Source organism: Oreochromis aureus, linkage group 19 (genome assembly GCF_013358895.1).
Source record: "Oreochromis aureus strain Israel breed Guangdong linkage group 19, ZZ_aureus, whole genome shotgun sequence".
Lineage (NCBI taxonomy): Eukaryota > Metazoa > Chordata > Actinopteri > Cichliformes > Cichlidae > Oreochromis > Oreochromis aureus.
Window position 1 is genome coordinate 9,167,238 of NC_052960.1, and position 13,263 is coordinate 9,180,500.

A 13,263-nucleotide genomic window follows, 5' to 3' on the forward strand; every position below is an offset into this window, starting at 1 on the left:
AAGGAGATAAAGGAAACGAAAGGGAAAGTACTATTGTGATATCACATGGAGACATGCTGTTTCATGTCAGTCATGCCACTGTGATTCTCCTCTTATCATCTTCCTAGTGTCTGGTTAGGCTGACCACTTATCCTGATGTCAGGGTAAGTGAATCTAGATAACAAAGATAGACTGGTCCTCGTAAAACAGGGTCCTGTAGTTGCAAATTTACGAAAGTAAAACTTTAGCGCCACCAAGCGTCTAAAAGTAGAGATACAGAAGTTATATTGATTTTTTTTTTTTAGCCCTCAGTAAGGCTTGCCAGGGAAAACCTTTGATTGTATTGTATTTCACCTGATGTAGCTTAAACGTGTTCTGGGTTCTATTTGGACAATCATTGGACAAACCCAAGCTGGCACTTGAAAATTCTTTGTACTTTGAGTACTGTGCCAAAGTCTAGTTTCTTCATATTTTACTAGGAAAATGAGAAGTAAGTAAAGCAATGACTGTATCATTAGTTACAGACCATTAGGAACAAATGCTAGGTGGGCCCTTGCCGACTTATTTTCATGGGCAGGCTTTTTCCTTCTTCTGTGTCTTCTGTACAGGAGCCTGTTGTTGTCAGCAGCACTTGTGAGTTCCTGTACTCTTTATCTGTTGGACTTGTTGTTCTTGTATACAAAACTAAAGCTTAGAAACTCAGACAGGGCATCCTAAAAGCACACATTCATGATGTGTCCACTCATAAAAGAAATAAATGCTTTTTTAAAAAGATAATTTTGAATAAAATAAAATAAAAATTCCATGGTTACTTGCTTTTTCAGTTGAGAGGTGTTTGGGAGAGACTACAACCCTTAGCAGTGCAGGGGAGAAAAAGGCAGGTGAAATATCTACGACTACATTCTACCAATGATAATATTTGGTTGTAATAAGAGATATAATTGGATGATACAAAGAGTGTAACAATTTATTGAAAAATGTGCAAGCATGGGAATACAACATATATGTTAAAAAAAAGAGAGTTTGTACAATTCTAATGTGCTTCCGTGTTTGTGGGGTTGTATGACCACCTTTATTCTTAAACACAGGCTGAACATTCTCAGGTAAGATTCCTTGTAATTTCTTTAGGTTGCCTTCAGGAATAGTTCTCCAGGTTTCTTGAAAGACATTCAAAGCTCTTCTTTTGATGTCGGCTACTTTTGTTCTGTTCTCTTGATCCCACGCGGCTTCCACTTCCATTCCACTGAGATAATTTCTGATGAGGCTTCAGTGAACAGTGGATGGATCAACTGAAGGGCTTGATGCATCTCTCAGGTCCTGTATCTGGTCTTTGCTGGAATTATGTATCTGTTTCATTTGCTCTAGATAGATTTTCTGCAAAACATGCAGAGATATGCCAAGTTTTCAGCCAATTTTTTTTTTTTGTAAATCATTGTTGTTTAAGCTTGTCAAACTGTGTTATGTTTGGGATTTCTTTCTTTTTTATTTATTAAAAATGACAATAAAATCTGCCTCCTTAGAAGCAAAATACAGAGGAATGAAGGATGGCTCAAGGCTTTTGCACTGTATATAACTAGACACATAGTGTATGGTAATTTGCAACAAATTATAAATGTTATTCTGATTGTATCAGTTTACATTTTCAGTAAGTAACAATGTAATCCACATTTCTCATAGAAAATATTTACAAAGTGTAACACTACAAAAATAAAATAAATGTGTATATTTAATTTGTTCTATACGCTAATGGCTCTAATTCTACGATCAACCCCTTTTTATATTTCAGAACTCTTTGTCATATTTTTTCCCTCTCTATTTTTTTCCACATTGAAGGCAAAGTTCAGATAACTGTTCTCCATATTTTTTAGCACATTTGTAAAGTCCCGTTATTTTTTATTTAGGACACGTGGGTGTGTTTCCTGCCTGCCAGACTAAAAACAGGGCAACAAAGAAAATGGGTGACGGATATGTTTTCCCATGATTCATTTCGGAAAAGAATCGGTCCCAGCTATTTGTATCCGTAGTGGTTCTCGTTGCTCACCGATGAAAATTACAACGCTAATCATTAGCGTTCGGCTTTTCTTTTAGTTGACTTTAACTGGGCTTTATTTGGACAATTAACTCCGTAATTAGGCTCCGGTTTTATTTTACTCTTGGTGTACCAGGTAGGTAAATCCGTGCTTGACCGCTGCAGCTAATATTTAGCAGCAAGGCCACAGAGTAGCGTTAGCCAGTCTCAGCTAATTTAGCTAGTTAATGTGGCTGATTTTACGTTGAGCAGATATCCTATCTGTTCAGTTGGTCATACTAACGATCATTTTGTCTATCCGTGTGAAAAATACTACTGTCATGATCTTAACAAAAGCCCGAGGACATAAAGAAATGTTCCTCTGATGTTTTGCTAATTTGCTAAATATCTTTTTTCCTCTGTAGGTTTCTGGAGTCTTCAGGATGTCGTATCCTCCTCCGATAAACCGCCAGCAGATTGGTATCCCACAGTTACCACCCAGGATCCCCCCTCCACAGTATGCAGGCTTTGCTCCTGCAGTCCCACCAGGTATTGAAAAGTTGTGGGCTTTTAAACTAGCTCTGTAGCCTTTTTAAGGAACACACTGTGAAGTGGCAGCTCTGTTGCATTCAAGGAAAAGCAGCAGGGTGATCTAAATCTACAACCACATAATGTGGATGAAGCATCGGTTGACAGTAGAATATCTTTGAAAATGAGTACACATAGATAACTGTTGAGAATTAAGATACCTGAAGGCCCAATAAACTGACATAACTTAAGACCCCAGAGAGAGAGAGGAATGTTACAGGAAAATTCCCTCAACATTTACTATTCAGAAAATTAAATATTCAGAAAATTAAATGTTAAAATTGCAGAACACTTTTTTGTTATTGGCATGCAGTTACGCATGTTATCTGTTGTTTTTTGGCTTAACACCTAACTGAGTGTGCTGTATTTCGTTTCTGTTTTCAGGGACTCCTATGATACCGGTTCATATGGGTGTAGTGACTCCCACACCCACAGTGAGTTTGAAACATGAGCATTCTGGATAACCTACTATTAAAAACACAATGCTTGCACATATTAACAATAATGCCTGGTGGACTTCTTTTTTTTTTTCTCCTTACATTGTCAAAGAATAAACCCCTATGCTTGTCATTGTTTGCTTGTTGTATTTGCATTTTTTGGGGGTTTTCTTTGGTGTTTCTCTGAATATGAGTGACATTTGCATACCTCAAATTTATTTTGCAGGTGCTCGTTCCAACCACAGTTGCTGTAGCACAGAAGCCGATGACTCCGAAGAAAGAGCCTGGCACGAACAGAGCCAAGGATACGGAGGACGGTGGCGGTCCCACCACCACTGTGTTTGTGGGGAACATTTCTGAAAAGGCATCTGACATGTTGGTCAGGCAGCTTCTGGCTGTAAGTTTACTGTTACTGAACTGGAATAATCCTGTTAATGTACATTAGTGATCTTTTCATGTGAAACAATTATCAATTTGGTGTAAAATCAGTCTACAGCTAGACAAATCTTTATTTTTTTATGAGAGCACTTTAAATATTTAGAGATTGCAGTCATAATAATTAAAAGATGACAATGGTTCAGGAGTTTCAGGTGACAGACATTTATTCTTGTTTTAGTCAAATACAAATCTGCAGCATATAATAAAAGTAAAAGGGAGTGAGGTTTTCATTATATTTGATCATTATTTGAGTCTCTCAAATAGCCAATTGCCAGGAAGTATTGTTACAGGGATACAACAATAGTGTTTTATATGTGATCATTTACTTGTTAATTATTGTCATTATCTGGACTACTAAACAAAAAAAAAAATCCCTGTTTTCTGTTCTCTTTGAATATAGAAATGTGGGATTGTTCTAAGCTGGAAAAGGGTCCAGGGTGCCTCTGGGAAACTTCAAGGTAACAGCACAAAAACAAAAGTACATTTTAAACCTTTTTTGTTGTTTGCATGGAATGGTGCACCGGGATGACACTCCTAGAATTTTAAATCCTGCTAAACATACTTACCCTCTTATTTATCATGCTTAAAGACCTATTTTCATATGTTAATTTTATGTATGTGGTTTTTGGTCATTTCTCTGGTAAAGTCAGTCAATCAGTGATTTGGAGAATTAGGACATTTGAAGTTGAATGTCAGATTCTTGTTTTTCCCCATATATTTACTCCATTTTTTCTAACGAAAAAAAAGTTATCAAATATCTTTGTGGCTGAATTTGAAAACCTTGTGAACTAACTTTGTTTTCATCTTAACTCCTGCAAGCTTTTGGTTTCTGTGAGTATAAGGAGCCTGAATCCACACTGCGAGCCCTCAGACTCCTGCATGAGTTGCTCTTGGGTGATAAGAAGCTGTTGGTGAAGGTCGATGCCAAGACTAAGGCTCAGCTAGATGAGTGGAAAGCCAAGAAGAGGAGTGCAAATGGGGTATGCTGCTCATCTGTCTTTTATTTTGACTATTCCTTTTCTTTTGGAAGCTACATTTAGACGTCACCACAGTGGCTCATCTGCCTCCATCTCATCGTATTCCTAGCATCCTCCTCTTTCACACCAGCCCACTCCATTTCCTCTTTTATTAAATCCACAAACCTCTTCTGAGGTCTTCCTCTTTTATTCCTTCCTTGCAACTTAGCAAGCTGGCAGCCTTACCTCTCTTGTTTCCAAATCTTTCTTGATCTAATCAACAGGGAGTCGGTGGCAGCGGGAAAAACGGGGATGAAGACGAGGAGGAGGTTCTTGATGAAGAAACCCTGCGCAGAGACCAGGCTGTGAAGGGGGCAATAGATGTCCTCATCCGAGAGTATGCAAGTGAGCTTAATGCTCCCTCACAGGATCCTGACAGTCAGCCTCGCATCAAGAAGCGGAAAGAGAAGAAAGAGGAGGTAGTCTTTGCATGATGCACGCAGGGAGGAGAAGGGGCTGGAGCATGGCTCTAGCTGTTGTATTTTTAATTTTTTTGGAGTGCTTAGTGTGTTTGTTTCCTTTCTGTCTTCACTTTGTGTAAGGAGGATATCAATGCCATGGAGATGGAGGATGACAAGAGAGACTTGATTTCCAGAGAGATCAGTAAATTCCGGGACACACACAAGGTAATGTATCAGACTGCTCTTGTTACTGTGTAATTTAGGTTTTGAAGAAGAAATCCTCCACATTTGTTAGTAGAAATTCCTCTAACGCAAAACGGATCTGCAGTTTAAGACTATTCTTTTTCTGTCAAACAAAGTCTTTTGGTAGTCAGTAAGTTCTTAGAGTAGCTAGTGGAATTCAAACGGTACAGAACATAGTTGATGTTGATTTATGATCCATTAATACTTCAGCCACCGATTGATTACTTTATACTACGTGTCAGTATTTCCAAACTGGCCATGAGTTGTCACTGTTCACAGTACTGATTGAGACTAAAATATTTCGCTCTTCACAAGCTAAATTCATCACACAGAGTGCATGGACACAATGTGAAATTCCAACCAAAGCTAATCTATTGATTAAACCCCACCAATATGGTAGAGTTCATTTGGTGACTAGAGCAAGATGAATCTCAGAATCTCAGCTTTGGAAAAAGTTGCGAGGATAGGATGTAAGTATGATCTTTTATTTCTTCTCTACTCATTTTGGGCGCTCCCTCCTGGAGGGTTTGCAGAGGGGCAGCTGGCTCTCAGTCGACTTACACTAAGGTTGTCCAAAAAAAAGTGATGCTGGACAAATTCCTAGCAGGTTGTGATTACAGTGAGTCATGTTTAAGAAGGTCGGGCAGCTCAGTGAACCTCTGCATGTCCTCATATGATAAATAGCGTGTTTGAAAAACACACAGAGCCTGAAAGAGCCTAACCACTGCAGCAGTTTGAACTGCAGCCTGTAGTATTACTGAAGCAGGGAGCGCCCCTTCACAGCACTCTGCGGTCTGAAGACTTGCAAGGTAAGTAATTGCTTTGCTGTTTCTGTTTTGTTTTTGTTTTTTTTAACCCATAGAAATTTATGCCACAATGAGACAATGCATCAATAAAGTATGCAAACATAAATAAGGAGGAATAAGCTGCAGGGATATTTTAGTATGAATACCATTTAACTGTTTTCTTTGCCGCTTTTTAAAACAAGGTTCTCTTATAAGTAGTATGCTATTTTTAAAAGAAGTTATAGGCTACTAACAAAACCCCAAAAGTTGTGACTTTGTGTACTGGAACTGAGGACAATAGATGTTATATGCTAAAAAACTGCCATCAACAAAGAGGAACAAGCCTCACACCACATCAAACACACAGTATGTTGGGAACCTGCTCATGGCAATGTTTTAAGATTGTTTTCCAACTAGTATGTTTCAAACTCAGTACTAACTAGTTTAATACAGGAGGTAAGTTGTAGTTAGGGAAAAACTGTTTCAAAACAAATAATGTGTATTTGTCAAAGCCCTCCCTTCAGAGCGAAGGTAGACGTGCTAAAATGGTGTGCAGACTTTACAGACTTTAGCGGACTTTATTTAAATTACAGTTTTGTAGTTTCCTCCTCTGTGGTCCTTTTTTGCTTTTTGTTTTTTTTAGTTAATAGCTGTCAGACCCACATTTAACATGTGGTAGTTTATGTTGTTAACCAGTCCAGATCCACAAAGCTACCAGCGGGAACATTTTTTAAATCAGCCACAGGTCTGTTTGAACTGTGGGTCTGACTCTGAAGGGTTTATTTTTTAATTTTTTTTTATTGGGTTGGTGAGACCAGACAGACACCACAACCTGGCGGTAAGACTGCTTCACTAATTTCTTTGTGGCAAAATGAAATGCAGTATCTGATTTGCATTGACTTTAAAACAAACTGATGTGGATGTTTTTTTTGTTTTTTTTATGTGGATGAGTTGTAATAAGATGAAACTGCTTCACAGGAATCGTTTGGACTTTTTTTTTTTTTCCTGATTATATTGAGTTTGCTCTTGACCTGCTTTTCCTTCCACATGTAGCCTGTAGGATGTGTAGGGGCAGAGAAGTGCTGAAACCCTAGTTCATCATCTGTAAGTTTTGCACCAGTAGCTCCAGAACAGACTGTGGAACATATTTAAATGTTACCTAGTGAGAATGTAGACAAACGGGTCATACTTTGTTTACTGAGATTGTCAATGGACGGCTGTGAGAACCAGTGAGCTGTGATTGCCTTTACAGATAAATAAAATGGTGTTCATATTATTATTGAGTTGCTTGGCTTCATACTGAAGTCCCACACTGCTCTAGGGGATCACTTACACTGCAGTCAGGCATTGCTTTATGCTTCTCAGATGACCATGTTGAAAACACGTGGGGGCCGATTATGTAATTTACTTAGTTGCGCCATTTGCCGTGTTAAGCTTAGGCTTGTTTTAATCCACTTGGCACCTATAGGTAAAACCAGTGCATTATATAGTGGAGATCTCAAGTTTATAGTTAGATCTTCATGACCTTAAGTTAAAAAAGGTTTAAAGCTGGCTTCAGTTTGTTTTGTTTTTTTTTTTTTTACTTACCATGAGCCATATGGAAAAACACCATTTCCAGTGAAATCCTATGCATTTAAGGTCAAATCTGTCCCTTATCTGCAGTCACGAGTGCACTTTGAATTGGAAAACATCCAGATGCTGGTTTGACCAGTACTTATTTGCCTTTCGATATCAGATAATAATCCCAGATCACCATAGAGCCCATCGTAACAGCAAAGGTTGAGTTGGCCTGTTATATATTGTGTACAAATGTGATAAAGAAGGGAGGTCAAATACTGAAGCCACAACAAGAAATAATCTCTTTGTACAGGTAAAGAAGACTATAAGTGTTTACAATAACACTGGAAATATTTCTTTGGTGAAACCCCTCATATAAACTGTGACATCCCCAGTTTGTTAGGTATTTCAAGAATATACTGTCATTTATGGTTTTATATAAGTGTGTCCTGAAATGAGCAGTATATACATTAAAGCTGCTCAAGCTGCGGACCACTCTTCCTGGAGGAAACCACTTCCTGACTTGGAGCAGCCAACCTCTCCCCAAACAATGAGTCATGGTAGAACGTGAGCATTTCTGAAACAGGGAGTGTAAACCATTTTTTGCCGATAACTTGTTTACATTTATGTAATTTGGTATGATGATCTTTTTTTCATCTTTTGCATCTTGTAATGCAGTTTCCTTTTCTCTTCCCATGTGGGCTCCTGCAGAAATTGGAGGAGGAAAAAGGCAAAAAAGAAAAGGAACGCCTGGAGCTGGAGAGAGAAAGGAGGGAGAGAGACAAAGAGCGGGAGCGGGAGAGGGAGCGCCGCGATCGCGAGAAAGAGAAGGAAAGGGAGAGAGAGAGGGACAAGGAGCGGGAAAGAGACCGGGATCGTGACCGTGAGCGAGAGAGGGATCGTGAACGCGAGAGGACGAAGGAGCGGGAGCGGGAGAGGGAGAGGAGTCGAGATGTCAGTGAAGCTCGCAGCAGATCGAGGTCAGTTCTAATGCAAGATGGTTTGTTCTGGCTCACACACAAACGGTTGTGACTCATCTAAAGGGCCGTCTCTTAATTCTAACTGTTTGGACTTTGAGAAATCAAAAGGTTGTTGGTCCCAGCTGTTTCTTACAATAGACTTCAAGATCCACTCATAAGTTTCTCCACATGAGTTTTGGCTTATCAATGCATGTGGCATAACATAATTTATTATCCATGATGTAAAGATGTGCTAGATATGAAATCTTGTTCCCCACTTCAGAGCTTAGTAAGATTTTTTTTTTTTTTTTTTTAAGCTACAATGAAAGACTCATTTAGTAGCTGTAAATGAAACCAAGGAGGTTTGTTGGAAGCTGTTTAGGAACTTTTGATTTTTGGGGGGTGTTGTGTTCAGTTAATCATTTGTAGAAAATATCCATATTACCAAATAACTCTAATGAAAGCACTGTTGTGAAATGTATTCAGCAGTTGGCACTGGCTATGGGCAAATACCCTTGAAATGAACGCATTTTAACTTAATTTGATATAAAGCTGAACTTCACAGATCAGTAACCCATTATTATTTTAACAGAGAGAGGTCTAGAGACGATAAAAAACGAGACCGGGAAGAAGATGAGGAGGACATGTATGAGCGGCGGAGACTTGAGAGGAGGCTTAGAGATAAGGAAGCAGCTTATCAAGAAGTATGTTTATCATCTCTCCCATTTTGATCTGATGAAATGTACATTAAAATAACTGCATATAAGCAAATTACTGTTAATGTTTGACAGATTACTGATTGGAATTTCTTTTCTGTGCCTTCTTAAAGCGCCTGAAAAACTGGGAGGTCCGAGAGAGGAAGAAGGCTCGTGACTATAGCAAAGATGCTGAGCGAGAAGAAGAGAGGCGTCGTGAAATGGTATACAGAATGCATGCCACGTTGCATAAAACTACTTTTAGACTGTTTATTATTTCAGATATGTGAAAACGGACGGTTTGATTTACTGTTTACTGTTTCATTTTGTGCATAAAACCAGATGAAAGAAGCTAAAAGGCTCAAAGAGTTCCTTGAAGACTATGATGATGACAGGGACGACCCAAAATACTACAGGTGATTATGTTAATTTGCATTTTGAAATGTTTTAATGCTTTTAATGCTTTTTGTCATTACTTAACGTTAATGCTAATTTTTTTTTTTTTTTTTTTTTTAGGGGCAGCGCATTGCAGAAGCGCCTTCGTGACCGAGAAAAGGAGATCGAGTTGGATGAACGCGACCGGAAGAGGGAGAAGGAGGAGCTGGAGGAAATTAGACAAAGACTTCTCGCTGAGGGTCACCCTGACCCTGATGCTGAATTACAGAGAGTAAATCCACCTGGAACTTTCCCTAACCTCTGACAAAGACATTTGATAGACACAGATAGCTTCAGTTTGTTTTGCAGAATTACTGCTGAATTCCCCATTTTCTCTTTTCGCTTGTTCTGTAATGATTTTTGTACATTTAATAATAATATGCCAGTCCACCAGTAAACAACAATATCCTGAGGTTGCTTAATATGTTACATATTTGTGTAGATGGAGGAGGAAGCAGAGCGCAGACGACAGCCACCTCTGAAACTTGAACCTGAGGAGGATGTGAACCAGGAGAAAACTCACAAGGAACGGGAGAAGAGGGGATCCGGAAGGCCTGTGGAGCCGGAGCCTCAAGTTCCCCCGCAGCATTCAGATGACGATGTGGAAGAGGCAGATGAAGATGATTACCGCGATGGCGAGGACTCACAAGAAGCCAAGCCGCAACTCAAACCCGCCATGCGACCAATCACCACTGCTCCCTCTGTGTCTTCTGCCAGTGGAAACGTTACTCCAAACACCCCCGGAAATGAGTCTCTCTGTGGCATCATCATTCCAGGCGAGAACACTCCAGAGGTCCAACCTCCAGAGGAACACCGGCCCAAGATTGGCCTCAGCCTCAAGCTAGGTGAGTACAGCAACGAAGCAAAACACACATACAGATCTGTTTGTTTAATGGCACTGCTTTTTCCCAGAGTAAATAGTCTTTCCTGATGATTTTTTTTTTTTCCTCCTACAGGTGCCACCAACAGTCCGAGTCAGCTCAGCGCAGGAAAGCGAAAGAAATTAGCAACTGTGGACAGTGTTTTCAACAAGTTTGACGAAGAGGAGGCAGATGAGCAGCCTCGCAAAAGGAAACTGGTTCCACTGGACTATGGTGATGATGAAAAGAGTCTGGGGCTCGATGGAGCAGAAATTTCAGGGGCCAAAGGCAGCATTAACACAGAGGAGAAACGGAAACACATAAAAAGCCTTATAGAGAAGATCCCCACTGCCAGGCCAGAGCTCTTCTCCTATCCTTTGGACTGGGCAATGGTTGATTCGGTAAAAGGCTCGGCATATTTTGAAATTGCACTTATTTCCATAGCTTGATATTTTAGTTATTGGTTATGTTTTGTTTTGATTTGCTTTCCATAGACTCTGATGGATCGCCGCATTAGACCGTGGATTAATAAGAAGATTATAGAGTACATTGGAGAGGAGGAAGCTACGTTGGTTGATTTTGTCTGCTCCAAGGTCAGTAATTATCCTTTGAAGTTTATCTGTATCTTTAAGCTTGTGGTGTTGAAATGCTGGGCTTGTTGTTCACTCTAGTTAATATTTTTCTCTTCTGATCAGGTAATGGCGCATAGCACTCCTCAGGGTATTCTTGATGATGTTGCTATGGTAAGTTGAACTTTGCCTGGATCCTAAGTTTTTAAACATCGTACATATGTAATCCATCTTCTGGGAGAGGTTTAATTGTTTGAGGTTCTTTGTACAATCCTCCCAGACTTATGCTAAATAACAGAATACATCTACACAAGAATTGCTAAAAATATTTATTGTTAAACTAGTTCTTGTTAATTTACCCTTATGCAAAAATACAGAAGCTGTCATTTTTCTTTCAAAGTAGAGGAGTTTAAAATATAATGCCATTTTCTCTGAATCTGCATGTTACCTTTTTTATATCTGTTGGTTGACTTAGCATGGCTAACAAAAGCAGAGAGTAAGTTAAGTTGACAGTATTTACCTTTTTAAACTCAGAACCAGTAGCACTAATTTTTCAACCAGAGTGCTTAAGTTCAGTTCATAAATACTAGAATGTCACTCACCAAAACTGAAACCCAGTTGAACGGTCCTTGAATGGTCTGTACCACACATTGTCGATTAAGTGGATGACTAACCAAAAAAAGGAAAAACTGTCAGTTTAGAACCAGACTGGTCTGTTTTAAAATGGTTGGTGACAGTCACATTGTATACATATGCTGACTCATTGAATACATTCAGCTTTGAAATATATAGTATGTTTAACTGACCTGTTTGTCTTTAGGTTCTTGATGAAGAAGCAGAAGTCTTCATAGTAAAAATGTGGAGGTTACTGATATATGAAACGGAAGCAAAGAAGATTGGACTGGTCAAATAAGTAAACACGCCTCTCTGACTGACTTCCTGAGCTTTCAGTTCTACTGTCTGCAGTTTTCCGGTCCAGCAGACTGTGAACATGCCCACACGGCACTCCATTCCATCGGCAATGAGCTGCTGCCTTGTGTGTGTGTGTGTGTGAGAGTGTGAGTGTGTGAGTGAGACTGTGAGTGAGAAAGTCAAAATTGTGAACTGAAAGGGTTTGGAAACAAATGTGCTGCATGAAAAAAAACTTTGGTTGTAATTCTTTTATTTGTTAATGCCGTTCAGGAGGAATTTCATCCATCTGTTCTACAATGTGTTGGACACATTCTGCTTTAATTTAGTGGTGTTGTTTGGAGGCACTACTCCATTGTGTGAACTAATAAACATGCTTTTTAAAAAAAACAAAAACAAAAAAAACAAACAAACAAAATATCTGTTTTTGTTGAATGTTGATAATTATTATTAGTTATTTTTGAATTATGACATTCTTTTCAAACACCAAAAACTTAATTGGGGTCACTTCCATATACAGATGTGATCACTGTGGTAAATGTATGTACCTGGTTTACTCCTTCTGACCTTCTCTATTCTTCTCAATCACTTTTCTCAAAGGAAACATCTACAGTGCTCTTTGTTGGCATTAAGCCATACTTATATTTGCTGGTCATCACCTTGTTTTACTTTATTTTGGTGCAAATAGGTTATCTGTTATTATCATCATATTATGTAGACAAACCACATGATAGGGTTCCCAGAGAGGAACTGTGATATTGCATGAGGAAGACTGGAGTGGCAGAGAAGTACCTGATGGTGGTGTAGGACATGTATGAGAAAGGGTGAGCGTTAGTGAGGTGTCACATCAGGGATCAGCATTGAGCCCTGTCCTTTTTGCGATAGTGATAGGCAGGTGAAAAAATTAGGTCAAGCAGCAGTGTCTGTGGACTGTGATGTTTTCAGATTATGTTCCCTATCCTCCCTACTCTGTAGTATAAAGCAGGAAGCAGGTGGAAGTGAGTTTGGAGAGAAGAGCATGTAAAGTCAGAAGTAAGGGACTGTCAATGAGAAGGAGATGGTTACAAAGTTAGAGAGGCAAGGCGCAGTTAGTTTGGACATGTACAGAGGGGGGATAGTAGGTATACTGGAAAAACAATGATGAATATGGAGTAACCCAGCAGGAGAAGAGCAAGACCACAGAGGAGTCGAGGATGCAGTGAAGAAGGACATGCAGACGGACTGATGTGATAGAGGAGGATGGATAGAGGATTATATACATTAAGTGAATTAAATAATTAACTTAATGTATATATTAAGTATACATTAAGTGAATAAAATAAAATAAAAATAATCTGAAAATTTTACATTGAAAATCTGAAAAGGTATTAACAATTTTCTTCCA

General features: G+C 39.1%; 1 protein-coding gene across 2 annotated transcripts; it reads left to right on the forward strand.

Annotated features, from left to right (window-relative positions):
- The first annotated feature begins 1,952 nt into the window (after nt 1-1,952).
- On the forward strand, nt 1,953-12,299 carry rbm25a (RNA binding motif protein 25a). Of its 2 annotated transcripts, none has more exons than XM_031733485.2 (18): nt 1,953-2,144; nt 2,413-2,536; nt 2,960-3,009; nt 3,239-3,409; nt 3,851-3,908; nt 4,270-4,430; nt 4,691-4,885; nt 5,009-5,092; nt 8,164-8,432; nt 9,004-9,115; nt 9,241-9,330; nt 9,449-9,522; nt 9,623-9,773; nt 9,984-10,386; nt 10,498-10,802; nt 10,896-10,994; nt 11,097-11,144; nt 11,791-12,299. In XM_031733485.2, the coding sequence occupies exons 2-18, from the start codon at nt 2,431-2,433 to the stop codon at nt 11,881-11,883; spliced, it is 2,469 nt and encodes an 822-aa protein (XP_031589345.1). In that variant the 5' UTR covers nt 1,953-2,144; nt 2,413-2,430; the 3' UTR covers nt 11,884-12,299. The 2 variants fall into 2 exon arrangements, with proteins under 2 accessions (XP_031589345.1, XP_031589346.1); XM_031733486.2 differs by having other exon boundaries at nt 5,012-5,092.
- Nucleotides 12,300-13,263: the final 964 nt, after the last annotated feature.

Excerpts from the sequence above, each read along its gene's own strand:
- rbm25a (XM_031733485.2), top strand. The coding sequence starts at position 2,431 with ATGTCGTATCCTCCTCCGATAAACCGCCAGCAGATTGGTATCCCACAG. Across the intron at positions 9,523-9,622 it reads GACGACCCAAAATACTACAG|GGGCAGCGCATTGCAGAAGC; the intron begins GTGATTATGTTA and ends TTTTTTTTTTAG. Across the intron at positions 9,774-9,983 it reads CTGATGCTGAATTACAGAGA|ATGGAGGAGGAAGCAGAGCG; the intron begins GTAAATCCACCT and ends ATATTTGTGTAG.